Source organism: Calypte anna, chromosome 4B (assembly GCF_003957555.1).
Source record: "Calypte anna isolate BGI_N300 chromosome 4B, bCalAnn1_v1.p, whole genome shotgun sequence".
In the NCBI taxonomy this organism is placed as follows: domain Eukaryota; kingdom Metazoa; phylum Chordata; class Aves; order Apodiformes; family Trochilidae; genus Calypte; species Calypte anna.
In genome coordinates this window covers 21,503,831-21,526,577 of record NC_044249.1, presented here as the reverse complement: position 1 = coordinate 21,526,577, position 22,747 = coordinate 21,503,831, and the positions used below count along the sequence as shown (strand labels likewise).

General features: G+C 43.7%; 1 protein-coding gene across 1 annotated transcript in view; it reads right to left on the bottom strand.

Moving 5' to 3' along the window:
* The window catches only part of ATRN (attractin), a 152,979-nt gene that overhangs the window by 97,308 nt on the left and 32,924 nt on the right, over positions 1 to 22,747 (bottom strand). Inside the window, exons 3-7 of the mRNA XM_030450914.1 lie at positions 21,403 to 21,486; positions 16,781 to 16,894; positions 5,950 to 6,078; positions 3,839 to 4,044; positions 1,312 to 1,480 (exon numbers count right to left, since the gene is read on the bottom strand). Coding sequence (XP_030306774.1) covers positions 1,312 to 1,480; positions 3,839 to 4,044; positions 5,950 to 6,078; positions 16,781 to 16,894; positions 21,403 to 21,486 — 702 coding nt within the window. The remainder of the gene's footprint in view (positions 1 to 1,311; positions 1,481 to 3,838; positions 4,045 to 5,949; positions 6,079 to 16,780; positions 16,895 to 21,402; positions 21,487 to 22,747) is intronic.

The window sequence follows — 22,747 nt, the reverse complement described above, 5'->3', positions numbered from 1 at the left end:
TCCCAGGCTACTTAGGGATTAAAAAAATTCAGTCAAACCTGCTCTGTTACTTAATTGTAACTTATTGATTTGCTTTATCCTGAGTTTTCCTTCTCATTCAAACCTGAGAGCTAACACAGTCTATTGTAATGTATTGATTTGCTTCACCCTGTTTTCTTTCCCATGCAAAACCAAGAGCTAATTTATTGTCTATTAAGCTACAATTTACACATAATCCACCTGGAGGACCAGAGAAAGTTTACACTAAGCTCACAGAAGTTCCACATACTAGATAAAAACCAAACCAACCTGCCAGCATTTAAAAGGCACTTTTTAATTTTGTCTTTGTCATTCAAGCAGATTTTTTTTTCAGGTTTTAGGTTTTGAACCTAAAACAAGATAAAGCTTCTGCCCTGAAAATGGCCTGTGGCTTTTTAGATAAAAGAATGAACTATACTTGCCAGGCTTACAGTCTTAAAAGATAAAATCATCCCTGAGAAAGTGTTCAATGAAGCCACAGGGTATCTGTTGAAAAATCAGGCATGACTTTGAAAGAGTAAATTGTGGAGGTAATCAGCAGTTACTCTACAACTAAGTGTGCATTTTTAGCTCTTCTTTAACTTGCCCTATAAAGAAATATTCCCTCTGGATGTGAGTGCAGAACACTCAGCTCTTGCTTAGGTCCAGGAAAATCAGGTATGCAGGTATCTCTGGGGAAAAAAAATAATCCAGCTTTTGCCTAATTCTGCCCAAATAATAATAAGCTCAAGAGGAGGCATGAAATGGTTTTTTTTATGAGGGATTTCTTTGAGGTACACAATTACTACGTGATCTCTTCCTTTCAGTTAAATCTCCTCAACTAATTGCATAAATGTCATCATCCTAAATGCCACTCCCTGCTTGATATCCCATCACTCTGCATCACCACCCACAGTACTCATCATTAAGAAGCCAAATACTCTGAAGGCACACACAAAAAAACATAAGGCAAGGCCAATAACACAGAAGCAAAGCTGCCCTCTTGGAACCCAAGGCCAGACATCATTTAGAAGCTGCCTAGAAAGAAGCAGTGAAGAGTTAAATGCTGGCAGGAGCAGATGAATCCAAAATCCACTGAACATCAGGAGCTTTATGCTTTGACTTTTCCAAAATTAGCACCCCTAAGCAGCACTCCCCACATCCCAAACATGAGCTTGAGCTTTTTATTACTGCTGTTTGCCCCTGGAGATGGAGCGTGAGCCAAAGCACAGCATGTCAGATGGCATTTTCTAAAAACAAAGTCTCAAATCTAAGTTCCTCTACTTAGACTTTATTATCTAGGTTTATACTCACGCTAAAACCTTCTGAGAGTCAGAATGATTGAAGACATAGCCTCCAACAATCCACATTTTATTGTCATGGATTACAGTTTTGTGAGATGCTCTGGGAAGTTTTGGATGTGAGTATTCCTCCCGGCTCCAAAACGACTGGTTTGCAGGAACAGGAATTGAGCAGCCAGGACCTAGAAAAAGAAGGTTTAAAAATGAAGTTGATTTTTTTTTTCCCCCCCCAAAAGCCTGCATTTCATCTAGAGCTCAATAACCTGCACCACAGGTGACACAGATGGTGCATGGGCAGGTAAGAGATTCGAGCTGCAATCCTCATTTCCTTGCCCACATCAGCAATTTGTGATGGACCTGGTGGGTCAGCTCCCAACTCCAACCACATGCTTCAAACCTGAAATTGCTTTGAGACTTAAAAAGCAGTTCCAGACCTGATGAACTAGTGCTGGAGCAAAGCAGACACTCTGCACTGTTTCCCCCCTCCTGTGCTTGATGGGATTTAGTGGTTACACTGGTGCAGGACTGAGAGGTGGACTTGATCATCTCGAAGGTCCTTCCCAACCATGATGATGATGATGATTCTATGGTTATAGGAGGGCATGGTGCAGACCCCTCCCTGCTCCACACAAAGATGGATCTTCCAGCTCTGATCTACCCCACCACGTTCCCACCAAAGTCCCAACACAATCCACAAAACCTTCATGAGTCCTGCTCAGCAGCATGCTGGAAAACCCCACAATCTAATCCTGTCCTGTCCTCTTCTCATTCCTCTCCCTCTCAGCACTACATTCTTGTGAATCGTTCACTTCTTTTTTTTTTTTCCCTGTATTTCTGCTGCTCTTAAGCCCACATTACCACTGCCACATTTCACTTCAAAGCTCCCCGTGGAGTGGCAGAAGAGGAGCAGCAAGTGGCAAGGTCTCAGCAACATGAAAAGCCACATGGATGCTCTTCTTTCTTCCCAGTGACAGCCACCTACAGACACAAGGCTAATACAGACACCAGAGAGGGCAGAACCTGGAGAAGTTGAGGCATTGAAAAGGGAATAAGTTTATCAGGACAGCTTTCAGGCAGTCAAAAAAGTGAATGTCTGTGTAACTGAGTGATGGTGCTGACTGTAACACAGCACCCTGCTGCTTCTTGCTGAGTTTCTACCAGCAATAACTGGAATCTGCTTTATCACCCTTAAAAAACCTCCTGGTTTCTGGAGCAGAGAGACTGCTCTCAGATGCAGAAAAGCTTCAAAATAAGCAAGGAGAGTGCAGCTTTCACCCCACTCTGCTATGGTTTGTTTGGGGGGGATTCAGGGGTTGATTTGGGGTTTTACAGACACACAAACGTGCTGCAGGAATCAAACAAGGGCTGGTTTGGCAGCAAAGCTGAGTGGTGGCAGCAGGTGCTGCAGCTGGTTGTATTTCATGTAAGATTAATTCTTCCATGTCACTGTGTCTTTGGAAAGCAAACATGTTTTCTTGGTTCAAGCTATTACTAAGACTGACACAGCTGATGAGAAAAAAGCATTCTTTGTGTACAAACAGGTTTTAAGTATTGCCACCAGGCTCAACTTTGCTTTAAGTGCAAAGGAAGGAGGATTGAAGTTTTTACCTGCACACAACAGGTTGGTACTGCTCTTATTATAGCATTTTGGTTTTGTTAGAAGCATTTTTAAATGCTTTTTTGTTATGATTTTTTAAAAAAACCCACATTTGTTCCAAATGAAGTGTGATCTTTTGATATGAAGAGCCAGATACTCTGTTCCTGAACAAAATGCTGATAATTAGCAAGAAGAAGCAGCTTGAATACTCCCAACCAAACTGCAAGAGCTGTACACAGAAATCCACATTAATCATAGAATCATAGGATGGGCTGGGTTGGAAGGGAGCTCAGAGATCATCAAGTCCAACCCTTGATCCACTCCCACTGCAGTTCCCAGCCCATGGCACTCAGTGCCACATCCAGGCTCTTTGGAAAGATCTCCAGACACGGAGAATCCACTACTTCTGAAGAAGAGAGTGGATCAGGCCAATCCACTACTTCCCTGGGCAGCCCATTCCAATGCCTGATCACCCTCTCCAGAAAGAAATTCTTTCTCATCTCCAACCTAAACCTCCCCTGGCACAACTTGAGACCCTTTGTGCCCTCTTGTCTTGCTGAGAGTTGCCTGGGAAAAGAGCCCAACCCCCCCCTGGCTCCAACCTCCTTTCAGGGAGTTGGAGAGAGTGATGAGGTCTCCCCTGAGCCTCCTCTTCTCCAGCCTCAACACCCCCAGCTCCCTCAGCCCTTCCTCACAGCAATTCTGCTGGATCCCTTCACAGCCTCCTTGCTCTTCTCTGGACCTGCTCCAGCACCTCAAGCTCCTTCCTGAGCTGAGGGGCCCAGAACTGGACACAGGACTCAAGCTGTGGCCTCACCAGAGCTGAGCACAGGGGCAGAATCCCTTCCCTGGACCTGCTGGCCACGCTGTTCCTGAGCCAGCCCAGGATGCCATTGGCCTTCTTGGCCACCTGGGCACACTTCTGGCTAATCAGGAGACTTACCTTGCCAGCCTGCTGAGCAGGAACATGCCTTGGTGTCATTGAAGTTGCAATGTCCTCTCTCAGGTGCCCCACAGCCATCTGTGCAGTAGGGAATATCACAGGCTTCTCCCTTCCAGAATTTGGCACATTCACACTCCAGAGCATTGCTGCTGTTGTTGAGTTTGCACTCCCCTCGTCCAGAGCAATTATTGGGACACATATTGAAACTGCAAAATCAAGGAAAGAAGGTTTGTCAGTAATCAGACAGAATTCCCAAGCATTCCTCTTACTAATGAACACAGCAGTGATATTGGACAGAAATTAATCCAGCTGCTTCTCAGGATCCAGACTAAGGATGCTCATCTAGAACCTGACCTGCAGGACAAAATCTGCAGGGATTTGCTCTCTGTCACCCCCATCACTGAATGATTTCAACTTTGAAAAGTTATCAATATGATTCTGCAGCTCTTTGTAATGCAAATTAATTGCCTTGAAGAATTTAATCAGTGCATAAGGTTTTGGTGGTGTCTGTGCAGTTTACACTAAACTCCTCACAATTAGCTGCTGTTCTGGGATCTGCTTACCAAGGGAACACACTTGAGATTAATCCCAAGATGTGCCTGTTATGAATAATTTCTGATTTTATAATAGCTGCAGTGAATATCTGCACCATCCTTGGTGAAGATCCAAATGCACAGACCCTGCTCATCTCCAGATTCCAGGATTTGTCAGTGTTTCCACCAGTACAACCCAGTATTCTGAGTGCCATGGGAGAGGTGGAGTCACTGGCTCCATGACCACAACTTCACAAGTGGCTGCTGAGTACCTCCACCCAGGAATGACTACAAAACCTGCTAAATTGAAAAGGAATAAATACACCTTTTTATCTGCTCTCTGCAAATAATTAGGAAACCTAATGACCAGAAGACAAAGAAGGGGAAAAAAACCCCATAACAATATTGTTTGAAGTGGTCGAGAAAGTGAAGAGTTAAAAAAAAATTAAAATATCTTAAAGGCACTTTAAAAAGGCAACTTTTTAAAGTTTCTTTTTTCCTGTTTTAAGAGGATGTCTCTGTTGCATTGTAGTGGTGCAACACCAAGAGCTGGCAGTAGATGGTGTCAAGGTTTCTGGTTTCAAAACTCCACTGCTTCAGCTGCTGTTTCAAAGTAACTTTGCAAAGGTTCCCAAATTCCTTCCTGAGCTTTCAAGGGGTGCTGAATGCTCCTCGTTTTCCAAAGAATCTACTCTATATTTAAGTGCTTAATAAGGATGAAAGCACCAAGAGTGGTATTCAAAAAACTAAACACCTGTTTTTAAGAAAAACTTTCAATTTCTGAAAAAAAAAAAAAAAAAATCTGCTTGTGTCCAAGGATTTTGCAGCTGAGTTTTTTGAAAGAGGTGAGAACAGATGCAAGTTACAGCCAAATTAAAATCCCCCAGTGCAGCACAAACATAATTTGTATTTGTAGAAGCAAAAAACTCAAAGCCCAGGATCTCCACCAGAAGCAGCAAAGTCCTTCTCTGCTAGCATGTCCACACTGACATAATTCACTTCAAAACAAAACCTTCCTAAAAGCAGCCAATGTATTAGGGAGCACCTTAGAATTATTTTTAAAAAGCTTAGCAGTGAGGACTAAATATCCATGAGAACCAAAGGAGGTAACAGAATCATTTCAGACTGTGAATTAAGTGATTCAACCCAAGGACTGAATAAGAAAGAGCATCCCAAGGATGAGGATCCCTCAAGAGCATGTGGAATGTCCCATGTGGGATATGTCCACTTCTCCAAGTGTGTTTGAGCAAAATTATTTACAGAATACATCAGAGCACACACAGGCATCAAACACATCACTTCTGATTGACTTGGATCAAGTCTAATAACATCCAGTAAATAATGTGATGTCTTTTTGAGCAAACATTTGCCCACACTTCCACCTGACAACTGAAGCTTATGCTGAGCACCTCACAGTTATTATCTATTGAAGGGTATAATAAAGATAAAAATCTAAATTCCAGGATCTTCTTATAATTACATGCTTAGATGGCAATTGCTTATTTCAAGATAAAACTGAGAAAAGAGGAAAAGTCCTTTTGCTCAGCCTGCAACGTGATGCTGAGTGTTACTACTTACTTATATGTAATGTTAAACCCTGTCAAATTATAGGCAGCATCACTGAAGAAATGCAGAAGGGCATAGCCAGAAGTAGCTACAACTTCTGGTACTGTTTCATTGCTGTCTTTCTCAGGAACAATAAGACCACTGGAAAAGAAAAACAAAACAAGGCAACACGTTAGAAGTGAAATAAGAGGGAGCAAAGCAACAATGGTAAAATCACCATATCAATAAAGCAAATGAAACTTAAAGATATTCATTATTTGCATCTATTTGAAGTATAATGACTTTAAGTGATCACCAATTCCACAGTACAGTGCTATGGGGTTATTTTTCTTCAATATAACTCCTTAATCTTATTCTTTAATATAACTCCTTAGTCTCATTCTTTAATATAACTCCTTAAACACTCAAAAGAAAATATCTTGATGTTGAATGATATTCAACCAACATTCAACACATTCTCAAAGGCCTAAGAACCCTCAAAGCCCTTTGAGAAATAAAACCCCATTCTTCAGGGAGCAGGTTATTAAACCCTCTTGTCTGGCTGCATTTTCTGCAATACAGCAACCACCTCACTGCCCAAGGAGTGCAGAGAAATGAACAGAATGAAGCCATGGAAAGCTGCATTGGGATTTTAGTGGGATTTTAGTCATAAAGATGTGGGATTTTAGTCATAAAGAAGGAATGGCTGCAGCAAGGAATGCAAACAGAAAACCCTCAAGTAATCAGCTTGGCTCTTCTAAAAGATAAATGTGTAGTAAGTGTTACACTCAAGTAAGCCAGAAGCTGTCTGGAATTCCAGTTCATCTCACCAAAAATCTTACTTTCCCTCCTTTATTATTCTTCCCGTTCCAAAGTATGTTTGGAAACAGAAATTCAGTGTGTGCCAAAAGCACAAAACCTGCTGCACCAGGTCTGCTGAGCCCAGCATCCCATCCCCTCCTGCCTACAGACACAGCAAATGCTTGGGAAAGAAATAAAGCAAGTACAGAGCATTTTAGTGATGTGTTCTGCACCTTCCAGAAACCCAGACATCTGCTGCCTGACCATCCAACTGCTGCCTCTTGGGCTTCTCCATGAGAAATAAGTACAACCACCCTTTAATCCCCATTTTCCTGCCACCTACTCTTTTATAAAGCTCCATCCAACCCAACACATCCAATATTTGTTGGTTTTTTCTGTCCTAAAAGACTGTCATGTTCACTATTCCCCTCTCATCCTTTGTTTCACACTTCTGGGCACCTCTGTTTGTTTCTTTCTACCCTCCCAGGCTGTGCTGGGTCCTTCAGCCTTGCAGTTCCCCAGAGGTGATGGAGAGAAGGGAGGATGGGGGGCAAGACTATTTACAATACTGGAGATTGGATATAGGATGGGTTTAGATAATGTGTTGGCAAAACACTTGGAGTAGGCTGAAAAGGAGACCAAATGGTTCTTGAAAAGAGTAGCTGCCACCTATTTACTGCACAGAATTGTTTGTGTCAGAAAGGGAATGCTTATCCATCTTTAAAAATGCAAGCATAAACCTGAAGTCTACTGAATTTATTTTTTAAAGCCTTTATCTAAGCAAAGCACACTCTTTACCACCACCTACTCCTCTCCAGCTGCTGTTTTCTAGCAGACATCCATCCCTCTCCCAGCTTCAGTCCTATTTGCAAAAGCAAAGTCAAAGTTTTTTGACAGAGCAGAGATTCCAAAGCCCCAGGAGGAAAATATGTTGGGCAGGGATCCAAAAGCAGAGCCCTGGTTTGCTGCCCTGCAACTTCTGAGACTCTGAGGGCACCATTGACCCAAAAGTAATGGTGAAAAGAATCCTTTCCCCCTGAAAAAACCCTCACTTTTCTTCTTTTCACCTCTCTTCAACACTGGAAGCAAATGAGGTTTGAAGAGAGTTCCCCTAAGGCAGGGTAAATGAGCTGCTACACCCAGAGAAAACCCTCAGAGCACCCCATTCACATCCTCTGAAAAGCACTTTTTTTGTGACCTGAATTCTTCTGTCCCTATGACACAACTCACTGTGTGCTCACAGAATAACACAGATGCCCAGGGAGCCTTTCCAAAAATTTCTGCTGCAGGAATTGGGGGTGTTTGCATCAAGAGGAAGGTGAACACCTTGCCTATGGAGCCATACATTGTACAACAGCCCCTCCTGCACAAGTCTTACAGCCTTCACCTTACCCACATCCCTTTAAAATGCAGTAACCTGACCCCATGTTTTGGCTAAACAACTCCAGCACATTTGCTCCAGCTCAATAAATATTTCCATGCCAGCAAGCCAATGATTTTTTTTTCCTCTTTCAGATCTCAAGGATAGAGGATTAAAAGGCAAAATTCACTGCCTTTTCCTCCACGTGCAAGAGGTGCCTGTTTCATCTGAAAACCTGAGCCTTCTGATCTGAAAATGATCTCTCCCAAAAGACTGTTTCCTGATGCATCAGAAGAACAAAAAGCCTTATAAATTTCTCCTTGCTATTTGTTTCACAGTTTTCCTTTGTACTGCAAACTGTAGGAGGGAAGATCTCTGCCACAGGAAAACAGACATCTGAATATAATTCAGTGTAAAGCAAACTACAGCTCAGGGACATGAGAAAACTCCTCTGGTTTGATTTATTCTTCTTCAGCCTTCACTCTTGCAGCTCTTATCACTGATATCACAGAGCAATCTAACTGGAAGCAATCTAACAGAACAACAGCAGCAAAGAATAAAAGTAGAAAGTGAACAGGTGTAGAAGGGAAAAATACCCTTCCCCTCATAACCTTCCCTAATAAAAGGATGAGCACAGGACAATGATTTGTTTTCCCTTAGAAATCTCAATTTTGGGATTTCCTTGGGAAAACCCCACAGGGGATGCTCCCAGCACATCTCCTGTCTTTCCATCTTTTTTTTTTCTGGTGCCTCATGTTGTAAATATGCCCAGGAGGATGTTATCCCACCTCCAGAAGTTTGGAACAGACTGATGACACCTCATAAATAGATTGGAAAATCCATTCAGGGAAAGCCCTGAAGAGAAGCCAGTGATAACAATCAGGTCCTTGAAAGGTCAGCACTTAAAAAAAAAAAAGTGAATAAACACAGTGTGTACACAGCACCATTTCAAAGAAACCAGCACAAACAGAGCTTCTAATGAAAATAAAAGAAGGATTATGCAAAACTGCCTTTAAACTCCAATACAGACTCTTCCAGAGCCTCAACTCTGGCCAAGAGTTTCCCAGCAAGTCTCTTCCCTGCCTTTTCAGAGGGTTTCAAAACATTTCACAATCACCACTACTCCAAAGCAAATAAATACTCCTACTCAGCTAAGTTGTCCAAAGATGCCATGTCTTTGGTGTTGACAGACAGACCTTCTTGTGCCCTAAAACTTCTGGTTTCTCTGCACTGGATTTGTGGAGTCAGGGGCAGAATGAAAAGCAGCAACCCTGAGATCTGAGTTCTCCATCCCCCTGCAGACACCCCCTGCCTACACCAGAGTAAAATGGGAATTATTTAAAACAAAGGGCATCCCCTCTATTACTTTTCCCTGATTTGCTCCAAGCATCCTGGGGATGGTGTGTTCATCCTTTTCTGCAGGCATGGAAGGGATCAAGAGCAGACAGAGCTCTGGTGAGAAGAAAAAGGTAAAAAGAGGAAGATGGGAGTCACAAAAATTAAAATACAGAGCACAGATCACAGAGAAGTGAAAGGATAAAGGTGATACTGAAAAATCAGTTGCACGTTGGCTTCTCAGTTTACTGGAATGAGATGCAGAACCATAATCTTAATTTTTAAATACTTTGACCCACCTGGACAGGCAAGAACACAAAACACAACCAATCTTTTCCCTAAAAAAAAAATCAGTCTGTGCACCTCCCCATACTCACAGGAGTAAAAAGCAACAGACCAAAAATAGAAATGAAAGGAGGCTAAAAAAAAAAAAAAGGGAAGAAAATAAGGCTACATCTTCATTTATTTTCTTAAAGGAAAAGCCACAATTCTTGTGCAGTGACTCCTAGACATGGACTTTCAAGGAAACAAAGCTATTGCAATGACATTTCTTCAAAAATAATCTCATTATTGAGAGCTGGCAACACCCCAAGATGGTTTTTTTTCTTGAAATCATCTTCCCTGATTGCACAGGGACAGATTCAGCTGCTCAGCACCAGGGAAACCTCCCTGCTCAGAGCCCTCTGGATCATAGAATCATAGAATCATAGAATCCTTGGGGTTGGAAGGGACCTCGAAAGATCATCTAGTCCAACCCCCCCTGCCAGAGCAGGGCCACCTAGAGCACTTCGCATAGGAACGTGTCCAGGCGGGTTTTGAATGTCTCCAGTGAAGGAGACTCCACGACCCCCCTGGGCAGCCTGTTCCAGGGCTCTGTCACCCTTACAGGAAAAAAATTCCCTCGAATATTCAACTTGAACCTCCTGTGCTCCAATTTACACCCATTACCCCTTGTCCTATCACTGGTCACCACTGAGAAGAGCCTAACTCCATCTCCCTGACACTCACCCCTTACATATTTGAACACATTGATGAGGTCACCCCTCAGTCTCCTTTTCTCCAAACTAAAGAGACCCAGCTCCCTCAGCCTTTCCTCATAAGGGAGATGTTCCACTCCCTTAATCATCTTAGTAGCTCTGCGCTGGACTCTTTCAAGCACTTCCCTGTCCTTCTTGAACTGAGGGGCCCAGAACTGGACACAATACTCCAGGTGCGGCCTCACCAATGCAGAATAGAGGGGGAGGAGAACCTCTCTTGACCTACTAACCACACCCTTTCTAATGCACCCCAGGATGCCATTGGCCTTCTTGGCCACAAGGGCACATTGCTGGCTCATGGTCATCCTCTTGTCTACCAGGACCCCCAGGTCTCTTTCACCTACACTGCTCTCCAGCAGGTCAACCCCCAACCTATACTGGGACATCGTGTTGTTCTTCCCCAAATGCAAAACTCTACACTTCCCCTTGTTGAATTTCATCATGTTTCTCTCTGCCCAACTCTCCAGCCTGTCTAAGTCTCTCTGAATGGCAGCACAGCCTTCTGGTGTGTCAGCCACTCCTCCCAGCTTAGTGTCATCAGCAAACTTGATCCAGGGCTTTGCCCCAAAACCTTCTGAGTTCTCCCATAGTGATTTTCCCTCTGGAGCCAGTAGGAAAAGGACAAACCATAAACATATTAAAAAGTGTCTCATGAGCCATTCAGTTGGTTTTGTATCATTATGTGACACGGTGAGTGTGGCTGTAAATCCACATTTCCTTCTCAAAAGAATTCCCACCTGTTTTGCCATTGCAGGACAGTGAAGAAGTACTTGGAAAATTGCAAACATTGTTTTAATATCAATTACCAAGAGATATCAACCATGGTGCAAATGCCTCTCTGCTATTTAAATCCTAAGGTCTGTTGTCCATTTAATATCTGTGAAGCTCAGGGTGTTTGAATTAATGACAAAAATGAATAAAAAGTCATTCTTCAGTCCATCAGAAAGTGTTTCAGAGACAAGAACTGAAAAAGTGAAGAACTGAAGCAACTTTTCTCTTCTAAACTTCCTTTCTAGGCCTTGATTTAACTCAGAGGATTTATCCTTGCCAAACCCTCCTTTTCTATCTCCTCAAATTGATTTGATGTTTTTGGAGGGGATTACAGGGTTAGTGAACAAAAGCAAGGTTGATACAAAATTTACATTTTTCTAAGAAATCTGATTTTCTACCACAAAGGCATTTTGATTAATCAATTCTCACACATCTGAAGGATCAGCTGGCTCACTGATGGGCTCAGAGAATAAATATCAGTGAGGGAACATCACCCAGCAGATACATTTCTAGCAAAATCCTGAGTACATTTGTACTTTACACCAATCCTTGGTTGGTTTTTTGATTTTTTTCTTTTAAATCAATACTCTCTAAGTTATTGTGGATGAGAAGAAAACAAAATGAAATCCTTAGAGGGCAGGCTGCTAGGAAAAACAGGCAACTGGGCTGCTTGGTGACCTGAGTGCCTGGGTGATGTTGTATTGCAACGTGGTCCAGCACAGGGCCTGAGTATTGGAAATCCTCTATTTCAGGACTCAGGATGCAAAAAAAAAGTGATTTGGGGAGTGATTGTGATGAGTGCCAGCTCCATCAGAGGAGGGGAACAACCTCAAGAGGCACAAACCTGGTGATGCACACAAACAAAGGTCACCTAAGGCACGCTGTGAAGCAGAGCAATAAAACTGAAGCATTCAGCAGTCCTTTTGTCTCCCTTCAGAGAATCACAGAATGGTTTGGGTTGAAGGAACCTTTCAGGGTCATCTAGTCCAGCCCCCCAGCCCTGAAGTGAGCAGGGACATCTTCAACTCAACCAGTTTGCTCAGAGCCCCATCCAACCTCACCTTGGATCTTTCCACCCCCTTCCTGGGCACCCTTCATGCCATGCAGAACACCCAGAGTCCATCTCCTGCCTCCTTGTGCCCAAGGCAAGGACCACTTCCACCTCCAGGTCTCTATCACATCACCTCTAGGTTGATGAGCTCCTCTGAATACTCTTGGAGCACAAATAGTCCCAACTGAAGATGTTCTCTGCCTTGCAGAGTGTAATTAATCCTCATTTGCAACCTCTCTGATGTTACCAGGTGATGCTTTGCTGGGAGCAAGCCCAGCCCAGTCCCTGAGGAGGGGGAAGTAAGGTTTGGAGGTGAGATCAGGAAGGGAAGTGAGGACAGAGAGAGGCTCTGAGTGTGCCCAAACCTGAGTGACAATTTCTGAGAGAATAGAAGGGAGGGGAAAAAAAACAAAACAGAGAACCATATGATGTAGGAGGAGGTGTGGAAGGAGCAAGGCTTGTTTAGCCTGAAGGAGAGATTGAAGATGAAGGAGAGATTGCAGAGCAGATAGCAGCAGACTCAGGGTTCACAGGAAAGGGCAGGAAGCAACAGACAAGCTCTGATTGGGTATTACTAAAAGATTGTTTAATTTATTTTTTTAACCACGAGGGTAGCAAAGTGCTGGACCACTGGCCCAAAAGATCAGCAAGATCTCCATCCTGAAGTGCTATTCACAACCTGCCTGGCCAAAGTCTTGAGCAAGGGCCTGATGCCACTCTGATGGACTTGCTTTGACCAGGGTCCCCTCCAACCAAACTCACCCCATGCCCTCTGCTTAGACTCAAATTTGGACAGAGCCACATTAACCTGCAGGTGGTGAAAGGAAGGTGAGATGCTCCTGGGTTTGAGGGTACAAGAGCTCCCATGGAGGCATCCCAGAGCAGCTCAGCAAGTGACATGGGACAACTGCTGCCATCTGTCACCAGTGCCACCAGGACCAGCCATTTGACTCCTGATGGCATCCACAGGGCACTTGGGAATGGTCTCACCTCCATCTGGCACCTGATGGAACCCACAGGGCACTCGGGAATGGTCTCATGTCCATCTGGCACCTGATGGAACCCACAAGGCACCTGGGAATGGTCTCACTTCCATCTGGCACCTATGGAACCCACAAGGCACCTGGGAATGGTCTCACCTCCATCTGGCACCTGATGGCATCCACAGGGCACTTGGGAATGGTCTCACCTCCATCTGGCACCTGATGGCATCCACAAGGCACCTGGGAATGCTCTCACTTCCATCTGGTACCTGATGGCATCCACAGGGCACCTGGGAATGGTCTCACCTCCAGAGCCATGGCCAAAGCTCTTGCCCAAGAACAATTGGTGGTCAAGAGGGTCAAAAATGAACCCCAAGGTGCCAAAGCAGCTCCAGTAAATGTTTAACAGTTAAAAGTTACAGAAAAAAAAGAGAAATGAGGATGATGATGATGGAGAAAAGTTACAAACACAACCCAGGAAGGTCACGGGTGAGGAGTGGAGCTCATCTGCTTCAGATTTCTGCTGATGAACACACTGGATTTCTGTTTCCTCTTCTCATTGCACATTTACACACTCTTGCACTGGCTACGATCACAAATATAGAAACCAGCCAAGATACTTTTTAACACTACTTAATAGAAATAAAGCTTCATGCACAGGGCCAGACAGCCCTGGGGGCACCCAGCCTATAAGGGGTTTGGTAGATGGTTTCTGAAGCCACTTGGTGTTGTGTAAATGGCATCATGCAAACATTTATCACCTCTAAAAACTGATAAAATCAATTTACAGTTTCCCTGTAAAGGCTGAGGATTTCCAAGATGATTTTAAGATATTCAGGGTAAATGCTATGGTGAGAACAAACAGACACAAGCACAAGAAGGTCAAGAAAACAAGATCAGAGCAGGGAAGGAAGTGAGGGCTCAGGCAACTGCTGAAAAAAACAGGGAAATAAAAACTGAGCTTGAGAGGGAGGAATTTCCAGTGTTTATTATCAACAAACTCTGCAACTTTACAAGGTCAAACTGTACAAAGCTCAAGCTTGCAAAGCCCCTGGCAGGGTGCAAAAATAGTGAAGAGTGAAATATAGTTCTGGTTAACATTGAAATTTAGCATAAAGTAAGGAAAGAGTTTAAAGAGGAGCACCATGTCTGAAAGAATTCTAATACAACTCTTTTCCTGCCAGTGGAAAGGTATTTTTCATAGAATCATAGAATCATAGAATTAGCCGGGTTGGAAGGGACCTCAGAGATCATCTAGTCCAACCCTTGACCCACCGGAGCAGTTGCTAGACCATGGCACTGAGTGCCACATCCAGTCTTTTTTTAAATGTCTCCAGGGACGGAGAATCTACCACCTCACCGGGCAGTCCATTCCATAGCCTGATCACCCTCTCCGTGAAGAAATTCTTTCTAATATCTAACCTAAACCTCCCCTGGCACAACTTAAGACTGTGTCCTCTTGTCTTGTTGAAGGTCGTCTGTGAAAAGAGTTCAGTTCCCCCCTGGCTCCATCCTCCTTTCAGGGAGTTGTAGAGAGTGATGAGGTCTCCCCTGAGCCTCCTCTTCTTTAGGCTGAACAGCCCCAGCTCTCTCAGCCTCTCCTCATAGGGCCTGTGCTCAAGTCCCTTCACCAGCCTGGTTGCCCTCCTTTGGACCTGTTCCAGGACCTCTACATCCTTCTTAAACTGAGGGGCCCAGAACTGGACACAGGACTCGAGGTGTGGCCTCACCAGCGCTGAGCACAGGGGCAGAATCACCTCCCTGGACCTGCTGGTGACACTGTTTCTGATACAGGCCAGGATGCCATTGGCCTTCTTGGCCACCTGGGCACACTGCTGGCTCATGTTCAGTTTCTTGTCAATGCAGACTCCCAGGTCCCTTTCTGTCCTTCAGGGACTGGAAGATGCTCTGAGGTCTCCTTGGAGCCTTTTCTTCTCCAGGCTGAACACCCCCAACTCCCAGATGCTTTTCAACAGATGCTTTTTTGCACTTCAAAATCAGAAGCATCTGCTCTTTCCTAAACTTGGTTTCCTAAACAACACAGCTCATTTCTAACGAAGATAAAACTCAAATGTCACCTAAAGAAGTAATTAAAAACAAACCAAAAACCACACCTGATTTTTTTTTTTCCTACCTCAAAAAAAAAATCACTGTTTTATGCTCATGCTTCCTTGTCCTCAGGCACAGACTTCCTAGTGATTTACAGAAGATTTTAAAGCCTGAACCATCCTTGTTAATGCTGTGAGGTACTTAGAACCTCCATTTTAAAAGCCTATTAATTTTTGGAAAACACACAAGAAACTGCAGGCACAAATCACAACCATTTCACCTTTTCAACAGCACATTAAAATATAGCTCAATTACAGCAAAATTACTCTGAGTCAGGCTGATATTTCTTCCTCTTCCTGCATCTTAATTCAGTGTATGACACCAGGAAAGTGCTTCCAGGTTGCACCTCCAGGTTTGGGGGTTTTTTAAGAAGAGAGAATTCCTTTGTGTGTCCTGTTTTGACCTCAGGTTAGTCTGAAGGATTAGAGGAAGAATTCTATCACTAGAAAACAACTCTGCATTTTCTGAAGTGATCCCCCAAAAAAGTGCTTTTTTAACTCATTTCTTTTATCAATTTTTGGGTCCTGTGCTGATGTTCTCTCATCCAGATTACAAGGATTTTATAGAACAAAGAATTTTTAGTGCTTCATTTCACAAATGAAAGGGAGCACAGCAGAAGGTTAACTCTAGAAATAGTTAACAGCCACGTGGAAGAAGCAGAGTCCAAAGGGAACCATCAGTTTTTCCATAGATCACTTGGAATTATTTTTCTAATTTCAGCTAAAAGAATAGAAAACAGAAGATTTCCAGATTCACTGGAAGACTGAAGTATAGAAATGCACAAGTAATATTTAAGTTCCTTTGCTCTTTCTTTAGGATGCTCTTACCCAGCATCCAGACAAATCAATCTCTCACCACAGGATGAGCCAAATCCCAGGCATGTTTTTAAGAGTTCTCCAACCCATCATTGCTGTTTCTGAACATCTTGAGAGAGCTTAAAAATATCAATTTTAAAGGTACAGAAGGCTAGACACAGTTCTACAAGACCTGTAAGACTGCCAGGTCGATTCCTTGGCTTTTGCCTTCTGTCAGCATTGACATATTATGAGTTAAACTCCAGTCATGTTCCAAACTGATAAATGGGGCAGTTTTCTACTTGAGCACGAGCTGCCATGCCAAATGATTTTGGACTCGACCAGCTGACAATCATTTTTTTGTCTCTCAAATAATCAGGATTTGGAAATGAAAACATAATCCTTACATGCTACAGTGTAGGAACATCAACTGCTCATTGTGAGAGCCAAAACAACTCCTGAATTGTTTATGCTGATGATGACTGCACAAAAGGATGCTTGCTCTAGCTGCTGTATTGGCACTTTTATAAAATATTTGTGCTTCTAGAAGCCACATTTCCTTCAGGCTTGGAGTTAAAGAAATATCATTGCAGAGAGTTAGATTCTTACCCAGGGGGACTTACCTAAAAGCTGCCAGTAAGGGAGCATAAATTGAATCTCCATCATACACATACAAGTGGTCCCAGCTGCACTCTGTGGCAAAGTGATTGAATCGAAGCCTGAGGATGGTGTTTGGCCTGTAAAATAATAATAATAATAATAATAATAACAATCATCATCATCATAATAATAATAAATTAACTAAAATTTTTGTAATTAGCCACTCGACATGCATAACAAAGTCCTTCCAACAAAGTCCTCTGTCCTCTAAACAGGATTAAAGCAAGGTGACTTGGTGTCATTATAGATGCCTCAAACACACTGTGGGTTTCTTGTTTGGTGTGTACACTCCCCTGCTTCTGCACAAGGTTCTTTATAGTCATAAAAGCTGTGTCCTTAAACCTTTCCCCACCAACAGCAGCAGAAATTGAAGGAACTAACCTGAACTCTTTCTTGTTCAAGAGATTTTTCTGCAGACTGATTTGATTATTATGGTCTGAGATTATTTAGAATCCCAGACTGGTTTGGGTTGGAAGGGACCACCCAGATCATCCAGTCCCAACCCCTGCCATGGGCAGGGACACCTCCCACCAGCCCAGGGTGCTCCAAGCCCCATCCAACCTTCAACACTGCCAGGGATGGGGCAGCCACAGCTTCTGGGGGCAACCAGGGGCTCAGCACCCTCAAATTAAGTTATTTCGTCCTCATGTCCAACCTCAATCTCCCCTCTCCAAGTTTTAACCCATTTCCCTTGTCCTCTCCCTATTCCCCCATGTCCAAAGCCCTCCCCCAGCTTTCTTGTAGCCCCTTCAGATATTGGAAGGTTGCTCAGAGCCTCCTCTTCTCCAGGCTGAACAACCCCAATCCCTCAGCCTGGCTTCCCAGGGAGCTGCTCAGCCCTCTGAGCATTTCAGTGGCTCCTCTGGACACCTTCCAGGAGCTGTGTGTCCTTCTGATGCTGGGGACTCCAGAACTGGACACCCCTTTACTTGCCCAGAACCTGGCAGAAATTCTTCTTCTCCTACTTTATTACTTGTGCAGTCTCAGGTGGCTCTCTTGAGGGAAGCCCTCCAAACCCAAAAATCAGAAATAAGCCCCAGGAGATGCTAACTGAAGAAATCCATCTTGCTCTCTACATTTGGGGAGCTGGAGAAATCAGAAGAGAATGCAGAGAAATCTGTCTTCTAGAGGACATGGTGCCCTGGGGCTTCAGCTTTTGCCAGAAGGAAAGTCTTTGGTTATTATTTGGTTATTGGTGTCAAGATGCACTAACTGTTAAAAATGCTAATGAGGTTGCTCAGGTTTCTTCCAGAGATGCACAAACAAACAAATAGACAACAAAATACTGGGACAAGCTGAGAATGAATGAGTTGGAAGTCCTAGGAAGAGACTTGCTACTTTCTACCTGAATCCAGCAGATGGAGCACATCCCAGTGGTACCACCACCTTTTCCAGAAGCATCACCAGTGGTACCACCTCCCTTTCTAGAAGCATCACCAGTGGCACCATCACCCTTTCCAGAAGCATCACCAGTGGTACCACCACCCTTTCCAGAAGCATCACCAGTGGTACCACCACCCTTTCCAGAAGCATCATCACCAGTGGTACCACCACCCTTTCCAGAAGCATCATCAGTGGCACCACCTCTTCCAGAAGCATCACCAGTGGTACCACCAGCTCTTCCAGAAGCATCACCAGTGGTACCACCACCTTTTCCAGAAGCATCACCAGTGGTACCACCACCCTTTCCAGAAGCATCATCAGTGGCACCACCTCTTCCAGAAGCATCACCAGTGGTACCACCTCCCTTTCTAGAAGCATCACCAGTGGTACCACCAGCTCTTCCAGAAGCATCACCAGTGGTACCACCACCCTTTCCAGAAGAATCTCTCTGCTGACTTCCCAAGTCAAGACCATCAGTCAAGATGATCTGAGATGTATGAGCAGGAAAGAGATTTTTTTTCCTTCATGTAGCAACAGAAACAGCAGTTCAGAGACCAAAGCTGCTCAGTTTTTCTTTCACAAAAGATGCCCACGAAGCCATAACCAAGCAATGTCAATTCAGATACCATTAACTTCCTGGCTCATACGCAGAGATAGATCTGTACAGATCACACAGAAGGCACAGGAGGTATCTTACATAGCTCAAGGACAGTGCAAACATGACTACCATTGTGCTTGGTCCCTGAGATAAAAAGAAAATGAATCTATAGCTGCACTGCTTTTTTCCTGCCCACTGCTGTAGCTGTTGAAAGGAGAGATGCAAGTGATTAGGATCCCTTCAGCAGCATTGCCCTTGGGTTCAGATGAAATCCATGTTCCTCTGAATCAAATAAATTAAGAAAATTTCAGCCTGCCATAGAGTCTGTCCTTCCAACAGAAAGGGGAATTCTTTAGGGAGTTATTCTGCAGAAAAAATGATTTTTGATAGGCACAATGATCTGCTCCAGGCCTTTGGAAAAAGAGCAGCAGGTGTTACTAAAGGATAAAGTCTTGCTTAAAGAAAAGGTAACAAAGAGAACTCCTGGTTTCCAAACTGAGCAGCCTAAGAAATTGTAGGGGTTTTGCTTCTATTTTAAGGGTAGAGCAGACAGAAGTACTTAATCAATAAAAGCTTTAGGCCAAGACCAAATAGAAAGGTGTTATCTTTGCTACAGTTAATGACTCATTAACAGAAAGCTCATTTGCAGAATCACAAGGCTCCAGGTTCTGCCCCAGACAGGATCCCCAGGCTGGATCCTGCCTGCTTTGCCTTGTGCTCTTGGGGAAAAATGAAAAGCACAGCCCTGGAATGAGGACATAGCATGGGCACCAGCCAAGAAGAGTCAGGAATGGTGCAAAAAGGAAATGAATACAGTAAGGAACAACATGGCTTATTTTCCATCTGAATTCTCTGGAGTCTTCAGTCTGGGTTCTGCCTTTCCTTGCTGACCTCCAAAGCCCTCCACATCCCAGCACCCCAGCACCGAGGTGAGGGCACTCAGCAGAATTTAACAGCTTTGCAGATGCTTTTTTTCCAGGTCCAGATCTCTCTGGGAATGTCCCATTTGGCAGGGAACCTGGGCTATTTTCACCAGGGTGCACATTTCAGCTCTTGTCATCAGCACATTTCCCTCCTTTCTGTTTGCCATCATCCCAGCCTCAGGAGCAGGGGAAGCACATCAAGGTTCAACACCTGGCTACAAAAGACAGAAAAACCTTTCTGTACCCCTCACTCCCAACCCCACAAGGGGATAATTCTTGAGGAAGCCTCTCAACCCAAGCAAACAAAAGCTGAAGGAGCAGATCTGGTGATGTTACCAGGGACCCATGAGCAGCATTTTGCTTCTGATTCAAAAAATGAGTCACATTCAGCAGAAGAAGCCATGAGAGTTAAGCTGGCTGTACTGGAATTGCTGGAGCTGGTTTGTCTGTAATAATAGTCTTGCAAAACATTATTTTTTAATTATTTGTAATCCCATCCGGGCTGCAGTTGTATTTTTATTACCCACAGCAATTAAGAAGAGGTGTTGCCACTTACAACGTCTCACTTTTGATCCCAACCACATTAAAGACCTGGGCTCCCTATAAATAGTGAGTGGTAAGCTCCCAATTCCAGTGTTCTGGAACAGCTCAATCCTCACCTTTGAATATCCTGGGAGCTTAGGTGTTTCTGTTACTGATCCAAAACAAAACTCCAAAGTACAAGGAGTGAATACCAATTCCCCTCCACCCCCCAGACCTCCCAAATACAGAGAGAAGACTACAGAAAAATGAGCTTTTTGTTAGTTCTGATCCTCCCAAGATGCTGAGACCTCAGCTTACAGGTGTCCAACCTAAATTCATGCTCTCACCTGACTCTTTCCTACTCCCAAACCTCTCTCCTTACAGATCCAGGGAAGAGTCTGGAAGGGGACTGAACACGTGGCTGTTCACACATTGCATCCCAACTGGGCAGGAAAAATTCTAGAGCTTGAACAAGTTGATTTTACAGTCCTGGCATAAGCTTGGTGGCAGGAAAAAGATGATTCAGTAAGTCCAACTTACTGTACCAACAGTCAGACAACAGTCAGAGCATATGGACTAAATGGGCTACTCCTAAAATCTCTGAAGAATTCACTATATGCAATAGGAAGATGAAATACAGGAAGGGCAGAGAAATGAAGAGGTTTAGTGCAGTTTGTCCTTTTCCAAGGAAGGGCAATGATCCCTCTGAACTCCTCATGGCCTAGAGAGGAAAAAGCACCTCAAGAGCATCACACAGAAACTGATTCTTCATGAATAAAGGGCTTTATTAGAGTTTGCTCTGGTTTTTCCCATACTGCCAAAAGGTTGAATAAACTGTGAAACTCAGGATGTGAATGGACCACTACAATAACAGCTTAATAATTTCCATTTCTTTTTTTATTGACACAGATGTATTTATATGCATTTTCCACACACTGTTCCCACTGTAAGCCTCAAATTCAGAAGCTAGTTTGGAGGACTCAGTTGCACAAAGAAACCAAAAACATATTTACAAAGCATAATTAAGTGCTGCCCTATCTAGAATTAAGAAGAGAAAAAAAAAAAGAATCATAAGATTTAAAAATACTCAATGCACAATAAACCTCACCCAAAAGTCCCAAGAAGCACCAGAAAAAATGAATATTATTTTAACACTCACCTTCCTTCAATGAGCCAGGTGCATTTTGTTTTGTATTTGTAATTTCCAGGCCCATCTGTAACATAACCTGAAGGTCCAGTGAGTCTGTAAAGAAATAATAAAAAAGAAAAAAAGTCACCAATGACAGTAAAAATCTGTAAAGGATTTCCTAAATTTAGAAGATCCATCAGGAGATTTTCATTTACTTAAGAGGCACTACAAATAAACCCACAACACAACACAAACCCATCAGCAACTGGGATTCTCCTGGTGAACTCTGCACAAGCTTTCTGGTGACTGCTCTCACAGTGATGGTTTCCCTGGCAAATTGAGGGTATTTTTTTAAATCATCACTCTAGGAGGAAAAAACCCTTCCTCCAGAAAGTCTAACACAACCAGCCAGCAAAAGGAATTCCCTGACAAAAAAGTTAAATGATTCCTACACTATTTATTTAGACAAACCACAACAAGTCCTGCCAGAGCTTCTGATGCAGCCCAAGCACAGCCTCTCACTCATTCTGTTCCCAAGGTCCTTGAGGACATCCTGAATGTGGAGGACTGATCCTCAGAACCCCACAAGTGCAGAAAAAAGACTTTAAACACCCATGGAAATCCTCAGATCAGAGCTGGGCTCTCCCAGGCATCCCCCACCCCGGGTCATCCCATGTTAGGTCAGCAAAGAGCAGAGTGGTCCCCACTGTGGGATGGTTCCAGGATGATCCTATGGACATCCCTTTCCCTCTGCAGCTATAAACAGGAGGTGACAACTTGACAGGAGCAAAAGTCTCTGGAAAAAAAAAAAGGTGTAAATGCAGAAAGAGTTGGAATCATCCATCCCAGGATATTGGGTGAACACCAGCACTTAGAACCATTAAAAATGCAAGAAGCCACGGAAAGAGGGAAGGGAACAAAGCCAGCAAAGGTCTCATTTTTGTCAACATCTGCAAAACATCAAGATGAGCACATCCTAGACAAGTGCATTTGTCTAGACACTGCAGGGATACCCACACAAGCAGCAGCAGAGCCAGTCTGGAGCTCAGGAGGGTGTTTTAATGAGAAGTTCCTGAGATGCTGCAGAACTATGCTTAAACCTTTGTTGTGGTAGGAAGGAAATTGATATTCCTGTCCAGTAGGAGTTGGAATGCTCATTAATTGTAATAAGCAACAACACAGGTACTGGAAAGTATGAACAAACCCACGCAGAACTTGCTGCCACATTTCCCTTGCTCCTATTCCAATACCTGAAGGGGCTACAAGGAAGCTGGGGTTGGGCTTTTTGTATGGGTGTGTGGTCAGAGGACAAGGGGAAATGGTGTCAGACTTGAAGAGGGGAGATTTAGGTTGGACATTAGGAAGAAATTACTTA